This window comes from Sciurus vulgaris (genome assembly GCF_902686455.1).
Source record: "Sciurus vulgaris genome assembly, chromosome: 5".
NCBI lineage: Eukaryota > Metazoa > Chordata > Mammalia > Rodentia > Sciuridae > Sciurus > Sciurus vulgaris.
In genome coordinates, this window is record NC_136465.1 from 161,815,999 (window position 1) to 161,839,497 (window position 23,499).

The 23,499-nt window shown below is 39.6% G+C and overlaps 1 protein-coding gene across 3 annotated transcripts in view; it reads right to left on the minus strand.

The window, feature by feature from the left end:
* The window catches only part of GNPTAB (N-acetylglucosamine-1-phosphate transferase subunits alpha and beta), an 83,025-nt gene that overhangs the window by 53,563 nt on the left and 5,963 nt on the right, over nucleotides 1-23,499 (minus strand). For 2 of the 3 annotated variants that reach the window (XM_079141358.1, XM_079141359.1), the window contains exon 2: nucleotides 1,568-1,653. The exons of the other annotated variant lie outside the window; for it this stretch is intronic. In XM_079141358.1, coding sequence (XP_078997484.1) covers nucleotides 1,568-1,653 — 86 coding nt within the window. The remainder of the gene's footprint in view (nucleotides 1-1,567; nucleotides 1,654-23,499) is intronic. 3 annotated transcript variants of the gene reach the window in all.

The following is a 23,499-nucleotide window of genomic DNA, read 5'->3' on the forward strand; positions in this document are numbered from 1 at the left end:
TGTTGAGGGGATACCATTCAAACCTACAGGGCATTAAAGACCAAAGCAAAAGCTTTAGGTCAACTTGAGGAGAACCCCTAGCCCTTCTTTCTTGAGCTACTCAGGACTTTAGTAATGCTTGATATATACAGAATATTAGTGGTTACTTTTAAAATTACTTATTTGATAGAAACCATATGAGTGTTTACAATAAGTGAATAGAGGGACAAGAAGTGCCTCTAAACAGGGGACAGGGGCTTGAACTGGTGATGCAATCTAGAGGTGTTTAGAAACTCACAAGCTACTGTGAATGTGCATGAATTGATAAAAATTGTTACCTATGATTTAATTAGGTTTCCTGACTCAGTGAGAAGAGAGAGCATTTATGAAACCTATCTTCTGAGAAAAACAGGCAGCCTGATTCCAGTTACGGTCTCTGACATTTAGACCAAGGATATTAGTAGCTTTGTTAGCTACTCAGTTTGTTTTGGTTAGCTACTCAGTTTGTTTTGGCCACCTTCTGTCCCTTACCTAATAGTGATTAACTGTGCACCATTTCAATAAAAAGGAGAGTCAATAGCTACTGCATAAAAGTAAATAAAACAGAGAGAACTCCCTTTAAAGTTAGAACAATGATCAAAGAAGAATCCAAAACAAAAATTCATTAGCGGTAGTTCCAGCCAACCATGGTGGTGCATGCCTGTAATCCCAGCTACTTGAGGCAGGAGGATCAAAAGTTTGAAGCCAGCCGGGGCAAATTAGACCCTGTCTCAAAATAAAAACAAGACTAAGAAAGGGCTTGGACTATAGCTCAGTGATGGTGCACTTAGAAGCCACGGGTTTGCTCTCAAACTAAATCCTGCCAAAAAAAACAACAAAACAAAACAAAACAAAAAACAGTAGTTCCTCTAGGTAACAGCAAACTGGGAATGGGACAGTGAGAGAGACCTCTACTTTTTATTTTTCTGTATTTTTTTAACCGTTTTCAAAGACAGACATACTGCTTTTATGATATAAAATATAAATGATTTATGTCTAAAAAGGAAAAGGAACTAAGAGATCCATTTTACGTGCACAGAAGGAAGGAAGACGTTGGGAAAACTGCTTCCATTCTGAGCCCTGTCTTGTGAGGGAGGAAAATGTTCCCCAAGGACAAGAAAGGGTAAAGGCAGTGTTCTGGGACAGCTGCACCAAGAAGCCTGGCCAGAGGAAGAAGGCAGACGGGCCCTGCCCTGGAGGTCATGGCAGGGAAGCACTGGCCAGAGCTACTGGCTGGTTGTGTAGTAGCCACCTGACTTCCTCATCCTACAGGAGGATGAAATTCCCTTTACTTCATAGAACTCGGGCAAGATAAAATGAGATCCTGCAATTGGTGTACTCACACTAGAAGGCAGGATTATTCTTTGGGAATCAGATTTCTCCCATAAAATGTGGTGAACTCCAGAGCGTACTATATTTTCAAATACATAAAACCATATCTACAACTTGGAAAGGCCCCTTCAACCACCATATTTAAAACATGAATGATTTTATGACTCATCATCTAAGTCCAAATAACAGATACTCTCCAAAATAGGTCTCATCTCACCGATTCTGAAAGGACTTCCCAGCAATATTGTCTCTATAGGAATCAAACAAGACGTGGTATTGATCCCGGCTCCATTCCAGAACCACCTGGAATAAAAGAGAAAAAGAAACAATGCTTCCTTTCATCAAAAACTAAGATTATATAACCTTCATTTAACCGCATTAAGAATAGTTAAAGGAAAATAAGCAGCGATCGAAATTCACTTAGTGCCTAAACCAGTACCAGGCCCGGCAGTGGTTCCACGTGAGTAAGCCACAGTTCCTGCGCCTGAACTGCCTCAAAGACTTACGGTTTCACTGTGCTTGGCATGGGGTAGGGGAATCAAATAGGTTTAAATGGATGGGACATTTGAACTGGGATTTGAACAAATTCCCCAGGGGGTAAAGAAAGGGACAGTGCCAGCCAGCTGAAGAGCATGTTCAAGGACGAGAAGCAGCAAGGGAAGGTTGAGGGCCTCTGTGCAGCTGGCTCGGTCCAGAGCACAGGCAGACACTGGGAGAGAAATGGGGCTAGGAGAGGAAGGCATGCTGTGCCTACTATGCCTCGGGAAGCTGAGGCACGGCAGGAATTTAAGGCAGTCACATGATCCATCTGAAGAGTGGGGAAAAGTCTTCTCACAGCATGTTAGAAGACAGGCTGGAACAGCAGGGACTGAGAAGACCTGGAAAATGACGATCCTTTTACTTCTGAGGGTCCAGCTGACGGCCTTACTGGGCACTTCAGGAGACGGAACGCTAGATGAAAGCTCCCTCATGTCCACACACCAGACCTATAACCTCCCTGTACATGTACCCATCTCATCCACAGAAGAGGTGGCCCTCCGCCCAAACATCCCATCTTTGTCCACTTGCTCTGGGCCTCACCCACTCCCCTATTCTCAGGACCTGCTGCTTTCTTTTCCTCTCAGTAGGATTCCTGTCCGCTGCCACATAAACATGCTTCAGCACCTTGGGAAAACCTCCCCTTCTCTCCACATCCCTTCCAGCTACTCCAAGTTCTCTGTTCCTTGTGAAGCCATCTCTATTCTTCCATCCCCCTTCAGCCCACTCCAATACCACTTTCTGCTCTCACCAAAGCCCCCATGTTGTCAAATCTAATGATCTAATGACATCAGCTGGGTTTCTAGTGTACTCGATTCTTAATGGCTACCCAATTCCTCCTTTTTTTCTTTTTTTTTAATGAAACACTTTCTTGGGGTTTTCCTCTTATCACTCTGGTGGCTCCTTTCCTATTTCCTTTACCAGGCCAGTTTCTCTCACTGGTCTTTAAAAAAAAAGTGTCCTTTCATTCTGTGCCTCCTCCTGGAATGCTCTACTTCCTGCTAAGGCTTCTTCCAGCTTCCAGACCTCCAACCTACACGGAGTGGGGCTGTGGAAGGTCTCTGGATTTCACTCCAGCCAGCAGAGAGGGAAGAGGGAAAGACATGCTCCGCCTTCAAGGAACACCTACCACCTGTTTTTCTTGGCCAGAACTTATTCCACCTGCCCACAGCTGGCTACAGAGGGGCTGTGTGCCCTGTTACCCTTAGCTCGCCTCTTTTCATGGTCTTTATACTCTTCAAGACCTGGCCTCTGTCTTCCTTTCCAGCCTGGCTTCACTGGGATGCTTTATAAGTACCACAAATTAATAATTATCTCACTTGATGTATGGAAAAACATTTAAGGAGGGTCTAAAGTGCCTCAGTGTAGGTTTGCAAGGAGGAATAAATTAAATTTCCTGATTTCAAGGTACTAGAGTCAACTGCTTCCCCAGCTTCATGAATAATAATTGGCAAAAAAAAAAAAAAACAACCCTATATACTTATGGTGTATAACATGGTATTTTGATATATGTGGTAAAATAATTAAATCAAGCTAATCAATAAATCTACCATCTCACATACTTACCTTTTTTTTTTTTTTTTTTCTTTTAGGAAAAAAGATCTACTTTCACAGCCATTGTCAAGTATATAATACAATACTATTAACTACAGTCACCATGCTGTCAAATAGCGCTTCAGAAATTATTCTAACTGAAGCTTTGCGCTCTCTGGCCAACATCTCCCCATTTCTCTACAGTCAATTTTTAGTGAAGTTTACCGCTGGCTACAGCTGCCCTGGAAAAGTATGGGCCTCCTAGGAAAACCAAGGACTTCCTCTAAGAAACAACATTTGCAGAGTCTTAAAATACAAAGGAGGTATGCTGGAGGAATCTGTTACTGGACCAGATGGAGGAATGAAGAAGAGAACTAATGGTGACTGCTAGGTTTCCAGTATTCCTAGTTCAAGCAGTAAGCGGACAGTGGAGTCATTTAATGACATGGGAGGAACAGGCAGAGTGGGGCCTCCTTTTGGTCATAGTAAACCTGAGGGCATATGTGCATACCATTGGTCTCTCCAGCAGGACTGAAAATTCCTAGAAGAGAGGGAATGAGTGCTACTTTTGGTACCACACATAACAGCAAACCCACAGCTATAAAAGTCATCTACTTTGCTAAATATGTGCACCTATTTTCAATAATACAATTGCATCAATTTCTATCAATTTAATGAGTACAAACAGAAGTGATTCCCCAACAGCAGCTATATGTAGTTTGCAAAAAAGACCACCAGTCTATTGTCTTTGTAAAACAAACCCCAAAGAGCTAAGCTTAATGAAAATGTTCTTGGCTGGTGCATTGCCCAGAAGATAGGTAGAGGGCATCAGAGAGGGGACACTTCATAAAGGGTCAAGAATTGCTGACTTTATGTTCCCATACTGTTCCTCCTCCTCAGATAAATTAATCTCACCATCTATAAAGTACTTTGAAGTATTAGAAAGGAAAATAATTCCATATTCCTCAGTCCAATCCAAATGCTGCCTTCTCAGAACTCTGAGTAACCTCTATTGTTGACCTGATGGTAAGTCACCCATTACCTTGTAACAGTTCTTGCCTTGCATTATTTAGATTTTTTGTTGTTGTTTATCTTTTCTCCCATATTAGCATCTTCTTGGACTAGTTAAGTTATAAGCTGTTTGAGGGTACAAAAGTACTTACAATCCTAGTTGTCCTCCAATGTACTCAAACAGTTCACTATATACCATCTTCTTCTTAATGTCACCTGGTTTAAGTTGAAGGCATGTAAGAGCAGACTGGATCTGGTAGTACACTATAGTTCTCCTACTTCATAGCTGTGTAGCCTTGGGCATGTCACAAGTGTCCAGGTCTCGATTTTCTTAACTATAGTCTGTTTCATTAGATTGCTGTGGTGCTATAGGACAGTGATTCTCAAAAATGAAAGAATAAAGGGTATGAGGAACATGTGGGGTACACTAGAAGTCTTGGGTCAACGGAGAGTATCTTCCAAAACCATTATTATAAATGCAAGACATTTAAAACATTATTTTACTGACAGGAATGCAAACACAAAACTTGTATGGAGAGCCAGGTGTGCTGGCACACACCTAAAATCCCAGGCTGAGGCAGGATGGTCACAGGTCTGAAGCCAACAGAACAACTTGGCCAGACCCCCCGTCTTGAATTAAAAAACTAAAGAGGGCTAAGGATGTAGCTCAGTGGTTGAACACTTGCTAGGATGCACTGGGTTCAATCCCCAGTACCCCCAACCACACAAACTATATACAAAAAAAAATGGAAATTGTACAATCTTGGTGACTCAGGAGGTTGAGGCAGGAGGACTGCAAGTTCAAAGTCAGCCTCAGCAATGTAGTAAGGCCCTAAGCAATTTAGCGAGACCCTATCTCAAAAAAACAAATAAACAACATCAACAAAAAGAACATAAGGGCTAGGGATGTGGCTCAATGATAAAAGCACCCCTGGGTTCAATCCCTGGTACAAAAAGAAAAAAAAAAAAAAAGGAAATTGATGAGAATTTTTTTTTAACGGATATAGTATTGGCCTTCAAAATCTCTCCTACTTGCCACTTAAGAGCTCTTCTTCCAGACACCTCTTTTCTAAACTATTTTCCTCAGAGTATTTACTTTTTTCTGCTGCTAAGGCTGATTGTTGATAAAACTGGAGACCCCATGAAGCAAGACACTATTTATGAAAATACACTCAGAAGTAACACATAAAGTGTTCTTAATAAAGATTTGCAAATATCATCCAAAGCTAGTTTGTTCTACCAGTTAAAAATGTTTCTCGCTTTTAAGCTTCCATTAGAATCATCATGGCATTCAAGATCAGTTGTTGATTGATTTTTACTAAATGGCAGCAATGTCAGTCTTAATTTGCTGATAACAAAAAAAGGGCACATGCACACATCTACCAAGCATATCAAGCCAGGCGCTCCATGCCATGAATCCCTATACCAAGTGCCCTCTGTGAGGCAGGCACTAAGACAGCTTGCTTTCCAGTGACGCTCCCGCTCCCACATGTGCAGCTACCATGGCAAGGCTGAACTCTGCGTCGCCCTGACTCTCACGCCCATGCTGCCTAGCTCCGCCCAGGCGGCTCCTCAGACACCACTCACAGAGCTAGCTTTGTTAAATGCACACGTATGAATGCAGTCATTCAACCAATTCCAAAACTGACGTGTTTATCTAACACACCAATTACTCAATGACCCAGAGCTGTTGCCCTAGCTGCTTTATAAATGACTACAAGTCACATAAATTTATGTTTTTCCTCAGTACAGACAATTGCTAAACCTCCCAGATAAAAATTTTTTTAAAATTATAAAACTAGGACATGCTTTTTATTGAAGATTTCTGTGATCCCAGAGCAAAATGAAACGCATTGCCAGGGTAGATAAATGGTGAATGATACACAAGCCCTGCAATTCTTGGTATCAGAGGATTTCTAGTTTTTAAAAGGATGGGAAAATTATTAGGAAGAGAGTTTGGGCTGGTGGTATAGCTCAATGGTAGAGAGTATGGCTTGGATTTGATCCCCAGTACCACAAAAAAAAAAAAAAAAAAAAAAAAGAGGCTGGTATATAATGCAAAGATCACAAGACTTACATTGGAAGACATGGACTTTAACCCAGTACTTATCAGTAATATAATCTGGGGAAATTCTCTAGTCTCACTTTCTCCTTTTGTAAAATATTATCATCATTTGCTTCATCAGACTGTTGTCAAAATTAAAATATTTATTGCAGTCAAACTTCACATCTCTTAAAAGCAGCATTTATAATGCTGCAGCATAATTTAAAATATTATTAAATATTTGTCTAACCTCTTATATGATGTAAATATGTATCAAAACATCACATGAAAGCCAGCTTCAACAACTTAGAGAGGCCCTAAGAAACTCAGTGAGACTCTGTCTCTAAATAAAATACAAAAAAGAGCTGGGGATGTGCCTCACTGGTTAAGTTCCCCTGAGTTCAATCCTTGGTACCAAAAAAAAAAAAAAAAAAAAAATCACATAATATCTGATAAATAGGTTCAATTTTTATGCATCAATTAAAAACCAAAATATCTACCTGTGCTCCTGAGAGCAACTCAAAGCCAAGAACTTGATTTCTTTCTTTTATTCCAAGAACCTTACACAGTGCCTGACACAAAATCAACAAGCATTCTCAGACTGAATGAACAAAGGCTACTGGTTTGATAAGGTAAACATTTTGGAACAGGTCACCATTTCAAAGTTTCTTTCTGTAACTTCCTACTTTCAGATCCATTTTGAGATAGTTATTGTAAAGGCTGGAACCACAAGGAGATAACAGCAGGCCTAGACCTACACAGGCATATAAAATTGTCTCCTGGTAAAAGCACATCTTCTTAATTTATAAGTATAGCAGAAATGTGGTATGCTGCCCTACAAAACTCAAGAAGTCAGGTCTCCAACTATAAGCAGCAAGAATGCTAAGTAAGCCTGGTGCTTTTTCCTACATTGATGATCATAAGTTTAGTGGTTCCTAGATTACAACATAGTCTTCCCAGTTTCTGAAAACAAACTTTGTTTTAGAGTAAGAGGCACTAAAAGAGAAACCAAAGTACCTTAAAGATATTCTAAGATTTGGGATAGGGGTGTGGCTCAGGGTTGAATACTTGCTTAGCAGATCAAGGCCCTGGGCTCAATCCCCAGCACTACAAAAGAAAAACAAAACAAAACAAAAAAAATACATATTTTGTACAGAATCATAGTAATTCTATTATCACAATAATTTCCTAATCATATTTTATTAATGATGTGGGTTTTCCCAATGAAAAGTAGCCAAGTGCAATAAAACACAAGTTAAAAATAAAAAACTAACCAGCTTCACGTTCGGAGTTAAATGGTTATTAAACTAGGGTGAAGTTGAGTGTGGTGGTACACACCTGTAATCCCAGTAACTCTTGGGAGGCTGAGGTGGGAGGATCCTAAGTTCAAGGCCAGCCTGAGCAATTAGAAAAACCCTGTCTTAAAATAATAAATTATAAGGGCTGGGGATGTGGCTCAGTGGTAGATTATCCCTGGTTCAATCCCTAGTACCAAAACAAAAACAAAAACACAACCACAAAACAACAGCCAAAAACACTACCACTGGGGGGGATTTCCCCTCTTCAGATAAACTAAAGGAAATGATCCAAATCCAAGAAGCATAACAACTGCTTATTCCAATACTAATTAAACTTAAAAGCACTCTTCTGGACCCTAGACCATGTCTACCTTTTTTGAATCCTTTGTGGCATTAGACAACACACATTTGTTTAAAAGTTTTCGTAAGGAGCACAAAATGGAGGTCAGGACTTGGTCCTCATAGAGCTAATGCCTCTGTTGCAAATGAATCATTTATTTGTATGAAATGATGAAGGAACTCTTATTGTTTAGTTTTCAAATGAGCACAGATTAAGCAGATTAAGTATGGTCAGAGAAGAAGATAAAACAAATCAGGACAGACTTTTCCTAAGCAAGATTTTTGAGGAAATAAAGAAATGAAGAAAAAGGAGGAATTCATTTGCATTTGGGGAAAAGAGAAGAGACAAATGAAAGAAGGCAATTATATTAAAGGCAGAATTAAGAATATTGAGCCTTTGACTATACTGTATAAATGTAACATCCAAAAGAAAAAAATTAATGAACCTACAGCAACCACATTTGGCTAAAAGGAAAAGCGGGGGGGGGGGGGGGGGGGGGGAGAAGGAATTACTAAAGATATTTTTAAAAAGTATTCACAACAACTTTCTGGGCATATCTAGGTTTGCTTTTTGTATTGTTCAGAGTTTTTAGAATCACAGAATTCTATAAGAGGAACTTTATAAATCCAGAGACTACCCTGCAACCAATATTTGAGTTCTTGCTGTAATATCCTGGTAGACAGTTATCTATGAGTTTAGATCTGCATTGTACAAAATGGCATCCATAAGCCACATGTGGTTATTTAAATTAGATTAGATCAAATAGGAAACTCAGGACCTTAGTCAGACTAGTCACATTTCAAGTGCTCAATAGCCACCAGTAGTAAATGTCTACTCTGCTGGACAGTGCAGAACTATGAACATTTCAATTTGATGGACAAAGTTCTACTGGACACTGCTGCAGCTGTTCAAAGCTGTAGATGTCACATAAGCACACTGGATGGCAAGTCGGAAAGGCCCGGTTTTGTGATTTTAGACAATCTGCTTAACCCTAAGTTTAAACTGTTAAAATTTAAATAATATTGCCTTATCCTATAAGTAGGTGTTATGAAAAACCAAGTAAGTTGACATATATCCAAATATTCTGGCAAAGCACTACAGGAAATAGATGGTATAAAAATTATGAAATAACATTTAGTAATTCATCCCTGCAAAAGGGCTTACAGATTACTGGAAAGACAAATGTGAAACACAAATTAAAATATCTTGTGTGAAAGACAATATAACTAAAACTGGAATGATTTAGCCTGGCCAATATTTCTATTATAATTGGTAAACTAGAAACCAACACTAGTCAAATTAAACACCTTAATTTTATTTTGGCAAAATTTAATTGCCATAAAAAAGTTTAATGGGTCAGGCATGGTGACACATGACTGTAACCCCAAGACTTGGAAGGTGCAGGCAGGAGGATGGCAAAGTCAAGGTCAGCCTCAGCATCTTAGTGAGCCCTTATCTCAAAATTTTAAAAATTAATAAATGGGATGTTGCTTAGAGATAAAGCTCCCCTGGGTTTAATCCCTGGTAAACTCCCACCCCCCAAAAAAGTTTAATGAATAAAATTTTACACAATATCTACTTGTGATACTTATTGGATTTATCTCTACTAACAAAAGAATTTCATCACATACTGTTACCTAGATAAAATGTTTTAAATATATACCATGAAGAGACTTCTTTTTTATGAATATGAAATGCTGGAAAGTTATAAATTAGGCAAAAATAATGTTGTATTTTTAAAAAATAGCTGCAAGGTCATTATTAACAATATGTATCAAAGGACCTAAGAAATGTTCATCTTCTTTTGCTCTGATTAATTCTATTAGCAGAAACATATAAGAAAATCATCATAGATTTGCTCAGAAATTCTAAGTATGAAAATCAACACCATTACTTATAAAAATGAAAATGATATAAAATTAAATTAGGAAATTGAGTAAATAAATTATGGAACCTTCATATAAGTATCACAAAGCTATTATTAAAAAGCATGTTCTCAAATAACAGTTAAATACTTAAGGGCTTAAATCAGTCAGCTCATAAATATGATGTGGCACTATTTTTGAGTCTGAGGACACAGTAATAAGCAAAACAATTTCCTTTGTGAAGAATTACAGACTAGTCAAGGGATAAAGTGATTTAAAAAATTATGTAAAAAAATAATAAAATTATCAGTCTGGAGCATGGATGTGAATGTAATGGTGGGACAGGCAGCTCCACTCTTTCTTTCCCCACAGAAACACAGAAAAGCAAGCAGAATCTGCCAGAACAATAACAAACACAAATATTGTGCAATTTTATTAATATGAAGTGTCCAGAGCAGACAAATTCAGAGACAGAAAGTATACTAGGAGGTACAGGAGCTCCAGGGAGGGATGAAAAGGTGTTCTATTTTTTTTTCTTTTTTGGTGGGGAGCATGTTACCAGGGATTGAACTCAGGGGCACTGGACCACTGAGCCACATCCCCAGCCCTATTTTGTATTTTATTTACAGACAGAGTCTCACTGAGTTGCTTAGTGCCTCACTTTTGCAGAGGCTGGCTTCGAACTCGAGACCCTCCTGTCTCAGCTTTCTGAGCCACTGGGATTAAGGAGTTATTTTTTAATGATTATAGTTTCTGTTTCAGATGACGAAGTATTTTGGAAACAAGTGGTGATGGTTGTATAACATTGTAAGAGTAATTAATGTCACCAAGTTATACACCTAAAACTGGTTAAAAGTGCCAAATTTTATGTCATATGTGTTTTACCACAATCATTTAAAGAAACAAATAAATCACTGCAATACCTTCTCCTCAAAAAAATAAAGGAACATTATCAACACCTCTGTTGAAATGGGTCAATGAAATGGAACAATTCCTTGAAAGTTACAATCTACCAAAACTCCAATAAGAAGAAATAGATAATTTGAATAGGCCTACATTTATTAAAGAATTTGAGTCAAAAAGCAATAACCATCCAAAGGGGGAAAAAAAATCCTAACACGTCCAGATGGTTTCAATGGTGAATTCTACCAAACACTTAAAGGAAAAAATGATACCAATTCTCTACAATCTCTTCCAGAAAACAGAAGCAGGGGAATACTTGTTAGTTCATGCTATGAGGCCAGTATCAACCCTACTACCAAAACAATACCAAGACATCACTACAAAGCAAAACCATTTTACTGCATATGAATTTCCAGTTTTCCCAGTACTATATGCAGTAAAATAAAACTAAACCTCTATCTCTCACCCTGCACAAGACTCAACTCAAAATGGATCAAGGACCTGGGAAGTAGACCAGAGACCCTGCACCAAATAGAAGAAAAAGTAGGTCCAAATCTTCATCATGTTGGCTTAGGACCAGACTTCCTTAACAAGATTCCCAGAGCACAAGAAATGAAAGCAAGATCAATAAATGGGATGGATTCGAACTAAAAAGCTTTTTCTCAGCAAAGGAAACAATCAACAATGTGAAAAGAAGCCCAGAGTGGAAGAAAATCTTTTCCACACACACTTCAGATAGAGTACTAATCTCCAAAATTTATAAAGAACTTAAAAAACTTTACACCAAAAATACAAAGAACCCAATCAATAAATCGGCTAAAGAACTGGACAGATACTTTACAGAAGAAGATACACAGGTAATTAATAAATATATGAAAAAGTGTTCAACATCTCTAGTAATTAGGGAAATGCAAATTAAAACCACCCTAAGATTTCATCTTACTCCAATTAGAATGGCTATTATCAAGGACACAAGCAATAATAGGTGTTGTCGAGGATGAGGGGAAAAGGCATTCTTATACGTTGCTGGTGGAGTTGCAAATTGGTGCAGCCACTCTGGAAAGCAATGTGGAGATTCCTCAGAAAACCTGGAATGGGCCCACCTTTGACCCACTTATCCCACTCCTCGATTTATACCCAAAGGACTTAAAATCAGTATACTACAGTAACACAGCCACATCATTGTTTATAGTAGCTCAATTCATAATAGCTAGATTGTGGAACCAACCTAGATGCCCTTCAATAGATGAATGGATAAAGAAAATGTGGTAATATATACAGAATGTAATATTATTCAGCCATAAAGAAGAATAAAATTATGGCACTTGCAGGTAAATGGATCCAGCTGGGGAATATCATGCTAGTGAAATAAGCCAATCCCAACAAAACCAAAGGCTGAATGTTTTCTCTGATAAGTGGATGATGATACATAAGTATGGGGTGGGTAAGAGAAGAATGGAGGAACTTTGGATTGTGTAGAGGGAAATGAGGGGAAGTGGGGGTCAGGGGAAGGAAAGATAGTGAAATGAGACAAACATCATTACCCTATGCACATGTATGATTACACGAATGGTGTGAACCTACCTCGTGTACAACCATAGAAATGAAAAGTTGTACCCCATTTGTGCAAAATGAATCAAAATGCAGTCTGTAAAAATAAAAATAAATAAAAATAAATAAGGGGAAAAAAAGCAAAATCATACACCAGTATCTCTCATGACCACAGATGTGGAAATTCTCAATGAAATATTATCAAATAAAACCCAGCAATATATATAAAGAATTATATACCATGAACAAGTGGGATTTATGCAAGTCTGGTACAACATTCTAAAATCAATGAATAGAATCTTCCACATCATAGGTTAAAGAAAAAAAAAACTAATATGATCATACCAATAAATGTGAAAAAAGCATTTGACAATTAACATACATGATAAAAAAAAAACCCAGTAAACTGGAATACAAGAAAATTTCTTCAACTAAAAAAGAATATCCACAAAAAACTTATAACTAATATCACAGTGATGAGAAATGACAGGCTTTCTCCCTAAGACAGGAAACAAGAGAACCATGGAATTTAATCACTCCTATTTGCCATTATACAAGGGAAGTCCCAGGTAATTCAATGAGACAAGACAAGGCAATAAAAGGTAAACAGATTTGGGAAGGAATAAAAAAAAAAAAAAAAAAAAATTGTCTTTGTTTATAGACGACATAATTGTCTATTAAGAATATCTCAATGAATAAAAAATTTTCCTGAAACTAACACACAATTATAGTAAGGTTTCAAGATAAAAAAAATTAACATACAAAAGTTGAAATTTTAAAAATATACCAACATCTGTACCAACATCATGTGTTCAGGGCACAAAAACAAGGTGACTGCACCAGCTGTGTGCCTGAGCCTTGGCAAGTATCTGCCTAATCTGTGAGAAGGTCAGCTCAGGTTGGCCCACTGGTCCTAAGAGGAGGAGGGGCATGGCGCCGAGTCCACCAACTCACACCCGATCACACTGATGGGTTGACTGACCCTGTCCTACACATCCCAGGGAATAAATAATTGCCATTTTAAGTCAGGAGCTGGCAGTATTTTTCTGAGTAAAACAGTAAACATCATAGACTTTACAGGCCATATGGTTTCTGCCCCAACTCTTCAATTCTACCATTGTGCAAAATGTGAAGTAGCTATAGACAACATATAAACAAAGTGACAAGGCTTGTTCCAAAAAAACCTTAATTTATACGCATTGATATTTAAATTTCATAAAATTCTTATATTGTTGTAAAATACTATTTTTTAAATTTTAAAAACCACGTAAAATGTAAAAATCATTCCTGGGTTAATTACAGACCACACAAAAATAGGCATAATTTATTGCTCCTGCTTTAAGTCAGCAAATTTTAGGGTACTTTGTCCTGGAACATTTTTGTACAAATAGTTACATGATACACAGAGGTTACACGATACAGACTGCTCAGAAGGGGCAGGTGGCACATTTAGGTTCTTATATGCAGGCCATCAGAAAAGGTCTGGATGTTCCACTATATGCAACAGGCATGAAGTAACCTGACTCAGTTTTTAAAATGTGCTCTGGTTGTAGTGAGAACAGTTTAGAATAGAGCAAGAGTGGTGAGTGCTGACAGCAGCCACCGGTTCTCTTCCACTGCAGGCATCTTCCATATTACTCTAGAACAACTGCTCCAAGCACAGATTTGATTTCATCACTCCCTTGCTTTAAATCCTTTGATGGTCCCATTTCCTTCAGGATGAAACCAAATTCCTTAGCAGCATCCAATAAGCAAGTCCTAAGTCAGCCCCTACCTGTCTCTCCAGCTTCAATTCCTTACCACCCCCAAAATGCTGCTGCTCGCTCTTCAGGTGATAATGTCTCATATACACCTTTAGACCCACAGTATCCTTCACTTTAAAAGGAAAAGAAACAAAAAGCTCCTATTTCTTCCGTCACCATCATCTCCTTTTAGACCAAGTGCAGATGTCACTCCATCTGAGAAAGTTTGCCTGGCACCCAAGCCTCTCTCTTCAACTTCATTTATCACGATTTTTTAGCATCATTAAGTGAGCTCAACTGCTACTGTAGTTGCTATATGTGTGTCAGTCTGTTCTTAAAACATCGAATGTTCTTTCAATTCCCCTTGTTCAGAACAGAAGGATCTACCAGGGGGTATGCCAACAAAACAAGAGACTTGTGACACCAGCTTCAATGAAGTGCCATACAGACAAAGAGAGGATCACATCCTACTTGATGCAGTTTCTGCAGGATTTGATATTTCCTTTTGCATCATGTATTTTAGTAATTTGAGTCTTTTCTCTCCTTCTCTTTGTTAGTGTGGCTAAGGGTTTATCTATTTTGTTTACTTTCTCAAAGAACCAACTTTTTGTTATGTCAATTTTTTGAATAGTTTCTTTTGTTTCAATTTCATTGATTTCAGCTCTGATTTTAATTATTTCCTGTCTTCTACTACTTTTGCTATTATTCTGTTCTTCTTTTTCTAGGGCTTTGAGCTGTAATGTTAGGTCATTTAATTGTTCACTTTTCATTCTTTTCTGGAATGCGGTCCATGCAATGAATTTTCCTCTTAGTACCACTTTCATAGTGTCCCAGAGATTTTGATATGTTGTATCATCATTCTCATTGACCTCTAAGAATTTTTTAATCTCCTCCCTGATGTTTTTTGTTATCCATGCTTCATTCAATAGCATATTATTTAGTCTCCAAGTGTTGGAGTAATTTTCTTTTCTTACTATGTCATTGATTTCTACTCTCAGTCCATTATGATCTGATAGAACACAAGGCAGTATCTCTATTTTTTTGCATTTCCTAAGGGTTGCTTTGTGGCATAACATATGGTCTATTTTCGAGAAGGTTCCATGTGCTGCTGAGAAGAAAGTGCATCCGCTCGTTGATGGATGGAATATTCTATATATGTCTATTAAGTCTAGGTTATTGATTGTGTTATTGAGTTCTATGGTTTCTTTGGTTGGATTTTGTTTGGAAGATCTATCTAGTGGTGACAGCAGTGCGGTAAAGTCGCCCAGAATTATTGTGTTGTGGTCTATGTGATTCTTGAAATTGAGAAGGATTTGTTTGATGTTCAGTGATGCACTATTGTTTGGGGCATAAATATTTACTATTGTTATGTCTTCCTGATTTATGGTTCCCTTAAGCAGTATGAAATGTCCTTCTTTATCCCTTCTGACTAACTTTGGCTTGAAGTCCACTTTATCTCATATAAGGATGGAAACCCCCGCTTTTTTACTGGGTCCATGTGCATGGTAGGTTTTTTCCTATCCTTTCACCTTTAGTCTGTGGATGTCTTTTTCTATGAGATGAGTCTCTTGCAGGCAGCATATTGTTGGGTCTTTCTTCTGAATCCATTCTGCCAGTCTATGTCTTTTGATTGATGAGTTTAGGCCATTAACGTTCAGGGTTATTATTGAGAAATGATTTGTATTCCCAGTCATTTGGCTTATTTTTGGTTTTTAAGTTGGCTTGGTTTCTCCTTTGAGTGGTTTTTCTCTAAGGTAGTTCCTCCCTTTGCTGACCTACATTGTTGTTTTTCATTTCCTCCTCATGGAATATTCTGTTGAGAACATCCTGGAGTGCAGGCTTTCTATTTGTAAATTCTTTTAACTTTTGTTTATCATGGAAGGATTTTATTTCATCTTCAAATCTGAAGGTTAGTTTTGCTGGGTATAGGATTCTTGGTTGGCAACCATGTTCTTTCAGAGCTTGAAATATGTTGGTCCAGGCCTTTCTAGCTTTTAGAGTCTGGGTTGAGAAGTCTGCTGCTATCCGTATTGGTCTCCCCCTATATGTAATCTGATGCTTTTCTCTCACGGCCTTCAAATTCCTATCTTTATTTTGAATGTTAGGCATTTTCATTATAATGTGCCTTGGTGTGGATCTGTTGTGATTCTGTGCATTTGGTATTCTGTAAGCCTCTTGTATTTGATTTTCCATTTCATTCTTCAGGTTTGGGAAATTTTCTGATATTATTTCATTGAATAGGTTGTTCATTCCTTTGGTTTGTATCTCTGTGCCTTCCTCAATACCAATAATTCTTAAATTTGGTCTTCTCATGATGTCCCATAGTTCTTGGAGATTCTGTTCATGATTTCTTACCATCTTCTCTGTTTGGGCGACTTTATTTTCAAGAGTAAATATTTTGTCTTCATTGTCTCAGGTTCTGTCTTCCAAGTGGTCTAGTCTGTTGGTGATGCTTTCCATTGAGTTTTTTATTTGGTTTATTGTCTCCTTCATTTCAAGGATTTCCGTTTGGGTTTTTTTGAGAATCTCTATCTCTTTGTTGAAATGATCTTTTGCTTCCTGCAGGTGCTCTTTCAGCTTATTGGTATTATCATTCATTGCCTGCAATTGCTCTCATCTCATCCTTTGCTTCGCGAATCATCTTAATCATGTATAATCTGAAGTCCTTTTCTGACATTTCTTCCACCATACTGTCATTGGATTCTATTACTATAGAATCTAGATTTGTTTGGATCATTTTCTTCCCTTGTTTTTTCATGTTGTTCATGTATCTTCCCCTCTAGCGCTGCAGATTTGGGGGTATTGCAGATTTCCGCCTATAGGCTTATAGTGGCCCTATAGGTTTCCAAAACCCTTTCTTTAAGGGGAGATCAATATTAGCAGTGCCCAAATCAGACACTATGCAATCCTAGACCAAATAGCCCCTATGGGGACAATAACATCATGTAAATAAGGGAGAAAGCGACTCTGAGGGAACAGGTAAACAGAAGGAAAAGAAAGCAAGAAACGTAAAGAAATAAAAACATATTTTTTTTAAAAAAAGGAGAAAAAAGAAAATCTACTGTATAATAGTCATATTGTAATGAAACCTCCCAGTGTTCAGTAGCCTGATGTATGAGAGGTACCCGACAATGAGCTTCAAGCCTCCAGCAGGCGACGCAGGATGGGATTTGCCCCACCCGAAGATCGGAGCTACGGCTTCCAGGATTATCCAAGATGGCTGCTCTGGCTTCCAAATGTGTTGGCAAATGGGGAGCTGCAGCTCAGGGGTGGATGTGGTCAGCTGGAGGTCCTGGAGACAGGATGCAGTTGGTCCAGCAGGGGTCCTGGAGGTCCGGTGTGTTTGGTGTGGTTGTGGGATCCTGGAGGCCGGGTGCAATCAGTTGGTCTGGGGTCCCGGTGATAGGCCGCAGTCAGTTGGTCTGGGGGTCCTGGTGGCAGGGAGCAGTCAGTTGATGTGAGGGCCCCAGAGGCAGGGAGTGATCGGTCGGGCTGAGGGATCCTGGAGACGGGACTCGGTCAGTCCGGCCAGGGGTCTTACAGGGCCTGGCTGTTGTCTCAAAATGGCGGCAGCCACATGTAATCAAACCTGCAGGTACTGCAACAGTGAACTTCCAGGCAGCAGCAGGCAGCTGGTTCTCCACTGGTGGTCCACGGTCAGTCTGCTGGCAGTTGTCGGACGATCCGGAGGTGAACCTCGAGCGTTGGGTGATGGATAGGGGTAAGGCAGGCGATGGACAAGCAAGAGGCAGGCAAATGGTGGATGATAGATGCCTGACGTGCAGGATTTGAAAAAGGAAACTTTGGGACCCCAGGTTGCCTGGGATTCTGATGCTGTTGGTGTGCTTTGTATGCCATAATGGTGTTGGGATGCAGGCTAAGCACTTGCTGAAGCACATCATGGATTCAGGCTGGGGCTGCTTGGTCACTGGCAGTGTTATTACATATTGAAACAATACCCTCCTATAAGTGGACAGAGACCACAGCCCCACAGATCTTCTTCTCAACCAAGAACTGTTCCTCCAATATGGCGGGAGGAGATTCTCCCAGCTACAGGAGGTCAAGCCCCTCTGTAAAAAATAATCCACTTGTCACCATTTTTATTTGCATCAACCTCCCACATGGGTTTCATTCCTTCTTTGAAGAGTCAGAAGTCGCTCTGCCTGACAGGTGCCCAGGACATACCATGTGACTGTAAAGCCCCCACAACTGTTCCACAGAGGCATAGATGCTGATTGGTTTGATATTCTGTTCACAGTTTCTTGAGCTGGTGAGACAGCCTGGAGTCCTCCTGGAGCACCAGAAAATGTCTGTACTGCAAAGGATGCTCTGCTGATCCAGGGTCAGCAGCCCACCTCTTGTTGCAGCTCTCTGGTCTCATTCCATTTTTCTTTCTCACCATTTTTCTGTGTGCTGTTTTCTACGTTCTGATCATGGTCTCCACCGATATCTTTCACAGTACTGAATTTATTCATCCTCTCATCCCTGCTGTTGCCCCACAATGCATTTTATCAGTGCATTTGCTTGCCCATCTCTCTGCCTGGATTGAGTGTTTCAAAAGCAGAAAGAAACTTGCCTGTAGTATGAAACAGAGAACCTGGCCTACAGTAAACATCTCCATAAATCTCTTGTAGGAACAGATTCTGAAAACTTGGTAAAGCCTTATAGCTTTGGAATTAATGGAAGAAAAAAAGGACATTAAAGGAAGGAGGTAATGAAGGAGGGAAAAGGTTTATCAAGGGGAAAGGATAAACTAAAATCCTAAAAGAAGAAACAATTTTAGGAAGTAATTTTAAAGTAAGCCATGTGATTTTTCGTCTGATCACAGAATATATTTTGCCCTGCATGAGTGTGACTTGATTATGCATCACAGCTGTGACAATCAAGTCTGTAACATTTCTGAAAGATCACTTTTTTCCTGTTTAATTTAGTGCACATATGAATCATACACCAGCTGACTAATCACCTGCTAAAGATACTGCATCTGGATCACAAGATGGGAACAAATTATTCCAAGTTTGGACAAATATAAAAAGAATATTGTGAATATACATTATCCATTAGTTATATTGGTTTGTTACATTTTAGAAGAAATGAGAGAGAAAGTCTATAGTGCAATTATAAAGTGCAAGATATAACAAATTAATCAAGCACTTGCCACCTCTGCTGTCACACTAAATATAATAAAACACACTGAACTAATCATTGTGAGTTTTTCTGCTATCTCTAGGGAAAGATTACCAGGTGGGCATTAGCCCAGAGGGTAGGTCCCTGACTTCTTTTGTATTCATGAGCATCCTGACCAGAAGAGCACTCCCGAGAGGGGACACATGGTACCTAATTAGCATTTACTGAACATCTTCCACCAGTCACTTTTGCAAGGTGTCTTATACACATTAGACACCTCATTTAATCTGCCTTTCCTCACTAGGCTACATCACAATTAGTGAACAAAAACAAATTTTGATGCTCTATGTAGTCATTCAACAAATATCCACGGAGTACCTACCATTAGGGTCTAGGAGAACAAATGAACTTGTCTATTTTGCTTACTTCTGAATCTCAAGATGTTAGTGAAGTGTCTGGGAAATATACACAAGATGTCTGGGCCTACTAAACCTTCCAAGGCTCTCCTCTTTCTATGCTCTTCCACCAGCCTAGTATAAGGCTCCTGCAGACTACCCTGCAGCCATTCATGGCCCTCTAATTCATGATTTCTCAACTTAAGCACCATCAATATTTGGGCCCTGATCATTGTTGTGGGGTTTGCCCTAGCATCACTGAAAATTTGTGGTATTCTGGGCTCCACCCACTAGATGCCAGTACAAAATAACCTTTAATAGCATCCATTGTTCTCAGGATCAACACTGAAGTCCTAAACATCTTAATCTACCAAGTGCTGCAAAAAGAGCACCACCAAATGCAATAATTACTCTCAGATCCACCTTGTCTTGCTTTCCAAATCTAGATATAAGTTCCTTCACCTACCTTCTGAAACATACCCCAACTTCAAGGCCTTCACATTATTTCCTTGGTGGAAAGAGAGCAGGGTTTCTCAGCACAATTGACATTTTAGGCTGGATAATTCTTTGCTTTGGGCAGCTGTACATTAGCAGAATCCCTGGCTTCTGCCCACTAAATGCCAACAGCACTAATATCATCCCAATCAAAAATGTTTTTAGACATTGTGAAATGTCCCTGGGGGTGGCAGAATCACTGCCAGCTGAGAATCACCACTTACAGCATAATTCCTGCCCTCTAGAGTCGAGCTCACACAACATCAAAGCAAGTCCCTCCTGACCCCAGCCACCAGAAAAGACTATTCTCACTGCCAGTCCCTTCCCCAATGTCCTCTACTTCTCTGCATCATTTCTCAAAACTGTAATGGAGGAGCATTTACACCAGAATACAAGCCTCTCATAAGCAGGAACCGTCTGCTTCCTTCACTACTATATCCCCAGGGGGCTGGTTCAGAGCTTGACAAACATTTACTCACTTAATGAAAGAGCTAGGCACTCTGCTGTGGCACAGGGACTTGAAGAGAAGAGAGATTCCCCATCTTGGTTCAGGATGCTCAGTACAGAAATGGCCATTTTCATCTCATAGACAAGTTCAATTAACTGGTACTAGCCTTGAGAAGCTGTGCATGGAAAAATAAGTTTCTTCTGAGACACTGAAACACAAGATGCCACATTTCAAAGGGAAGTGCTGGAACAAGATGCCAAATTCTCTAAGGAGGGTAAAAAACATCCCAATCATGGCACAAAGTTCCAGGGGTTGAAGAATAGAGGTTTTTCAGAATCAGCTGGCATTCTGTGACTCTATTCCATGAGGTGGAAAAGCTTTCTCCTCCTGATCCAAGCCCAATTAAGAGCTCAACAGGATCACCAAGAGAGCTCACTACAGGTCCATGGACATGGGACCATGCTTGTCTCATACCTGAGAAATATGAAGGGCTGACTGGCTACTGGCTCTGAGGTGAGTACTGGTCACTATGATGGAATCAACCCCAGGGAGGGTGGTAGGCATGGTCATTAAGGATGTCCTTCGAACTCCCTCAGGAGAGAGAAAGTTTGGTCACCCCCAGAGAGCCCTCTGTCTGTTTAGGAAGGACTTTCCTACCTCACTTGCTTGCCTTCTGCACACTCACAGCATGCGTCATAAGCAGGTTCCTGAGGAGAAAGAGCAGCACTGGCCAAGGTCTCCTTCTGCACCCGTATGCCCGTGATCCCCTCCTCAACTGCAGGCTTCCTGCCTGCCCAGGCAGCTGGGAGGCAAGAAGCTGCAACATCAGCTCCAAGTTCCATCATGCCTTGAGAGTAACCACTCTAACTGCTGAAGGGACATTATGTTTTGTGATTTAAAGTGACCATAGCAGTTTGTATAACCCAGACATACAACAGATGTCTTAGGCCCAACTAAGGACCTATTATTCAACAGGACGATCACAGCCAATTGCCCACGCAGTATGTCACTTACCAATTCTTCTTCCACAAGGGAAGAAGAACACAATTATTCAGTGGTTCATTCAGGAAGGTTCTATGACCTAAGGGGGCCAATACCAGGAAAGGATCATTGAGCCTTTGGGCACATTCTTTAACCATCTTCTGAAGAGCTCTCAGAAGTTGAAGGAACCCCAAACTCTTACAGAAATTATTCTGAAACTATGTCTGGGCTCAAGGAGGAAAAAGAACCATGATAAATGTGCACTGTCTGTCACAAGAAGGTGGAGTGGTTGATAGATATATGGACAGTTTTAAAAATCCCAGCATTTTGGTGGGGCTGCAAATTAGTGCAGCCACTCTGGAAAGCAGTGTGGAGATTCCTTAGAAAACTTGGAATGGACCCACCATTTGACCCAGCTATCCCACTCCTCAGCCTATATAAAATCAGCATACTACAGAGATACAGCCACATCAATGCTCATAGCTGCTCAATTCACAATAGCCAGACTGTGGAATCAACCTAGATGTCCTTTAATTGATGAATGGATAAAGAAACTGTGGTGTGTGTGTGTATGTATATATATATATATATATATACATACACACACATACCATGGAATATTACTCAGCTATAAAGAATAATAAAATTTTGGCATTTGCAGGCAAATGGATGAAATTGGAGAATATCATGCTAAGTGAGATAAGCCAATTTCAAAAATCCAAAAGACGAATGATCTCACTGATAAGCGGATGACAATACATAATGGGGGATGAGAGGGGGGCAAGAATGGAGGAAGGAGGGGCTGTATAGAGGGAAAAGAGGGGTGGGAGGGGTGGCGGGGAAGGAAAAAAATAACAGAATGAATCAAACATCATTGCCCTATGTAAATGTATGATTATGCAAATGGTATGCTGTTACTCCATGTACAAACAGAAACAACATGTATCCCATTTGTTTACAATAAAAATAAATTAAAAAAAAAAAAAAAAAAAAGAAATCCCAGCATTTAAGACTGAGAGGGAGCAAAGAGTGAAGGAAAATGGGAAGGGTGACCTTACAGAAGAAAGGCAGAGTGGGGATTTCCAAACCCACAGAGAGCCAGATGCTGCAGAAAGTCAAGTTCTTCTCTCACAACATGCTAAAATTCATTAATAACATGAACAATATTTAGATCTTAAAAAGAAGTTAGGCCAAATGCTACTATCAATCACCATATTAAATTATATATTGGTTTACTACTGAAAGATTTATGAGGACACAATGAACTGTGTTTAGCAAAGCTCCATATTAAAAAACCCATATGAGAATACGAGTTTCATGGATCAATTAATTAGTAAGATATTAAAAATAGAAACAAGCTATTTTTACATCTTCTGCAACAAGGTAAAGGGCTATCACAGACATAATGTTAATGTTAAGGCCAGGAAAAGGAAATGGCTTTCAATTCAAGCCAGTGTCTAGGACATCTGTTGTTCTGACCCATTCTTTAGTAACTGCCTTTCAATTATCCAGTGGAAGTCCTCTCAGCTCATGTGATCCAGTTCTGAAAGTCTGCCTCACCCAGACCCCTAGCTCTGGAGATGATCCAGGTGGTTAACAAGGGTATAACAAGGGCACTTGCTCCCTGGGCTAGGCAGGCAGCTCTGGATCTAGCTAGAACAATAAGAAAGAGAATTGTTCTGCTGCAGTTACTGAACTGGCAGAAAAGAAGCTGGTGTTGCCAGCAACAATCTTTGCTCCCATATGGGAAAAGCCTGCCTGAGAAGTAAACCAAAGTGGAAATGGAGAAAAGGACAAAAAGAGATTCCTGACAACACCTGGAGTTGGACTGAGCACCCCCAATCCAACTCTGCCAGAGACTCGCACTATATCGTCACTT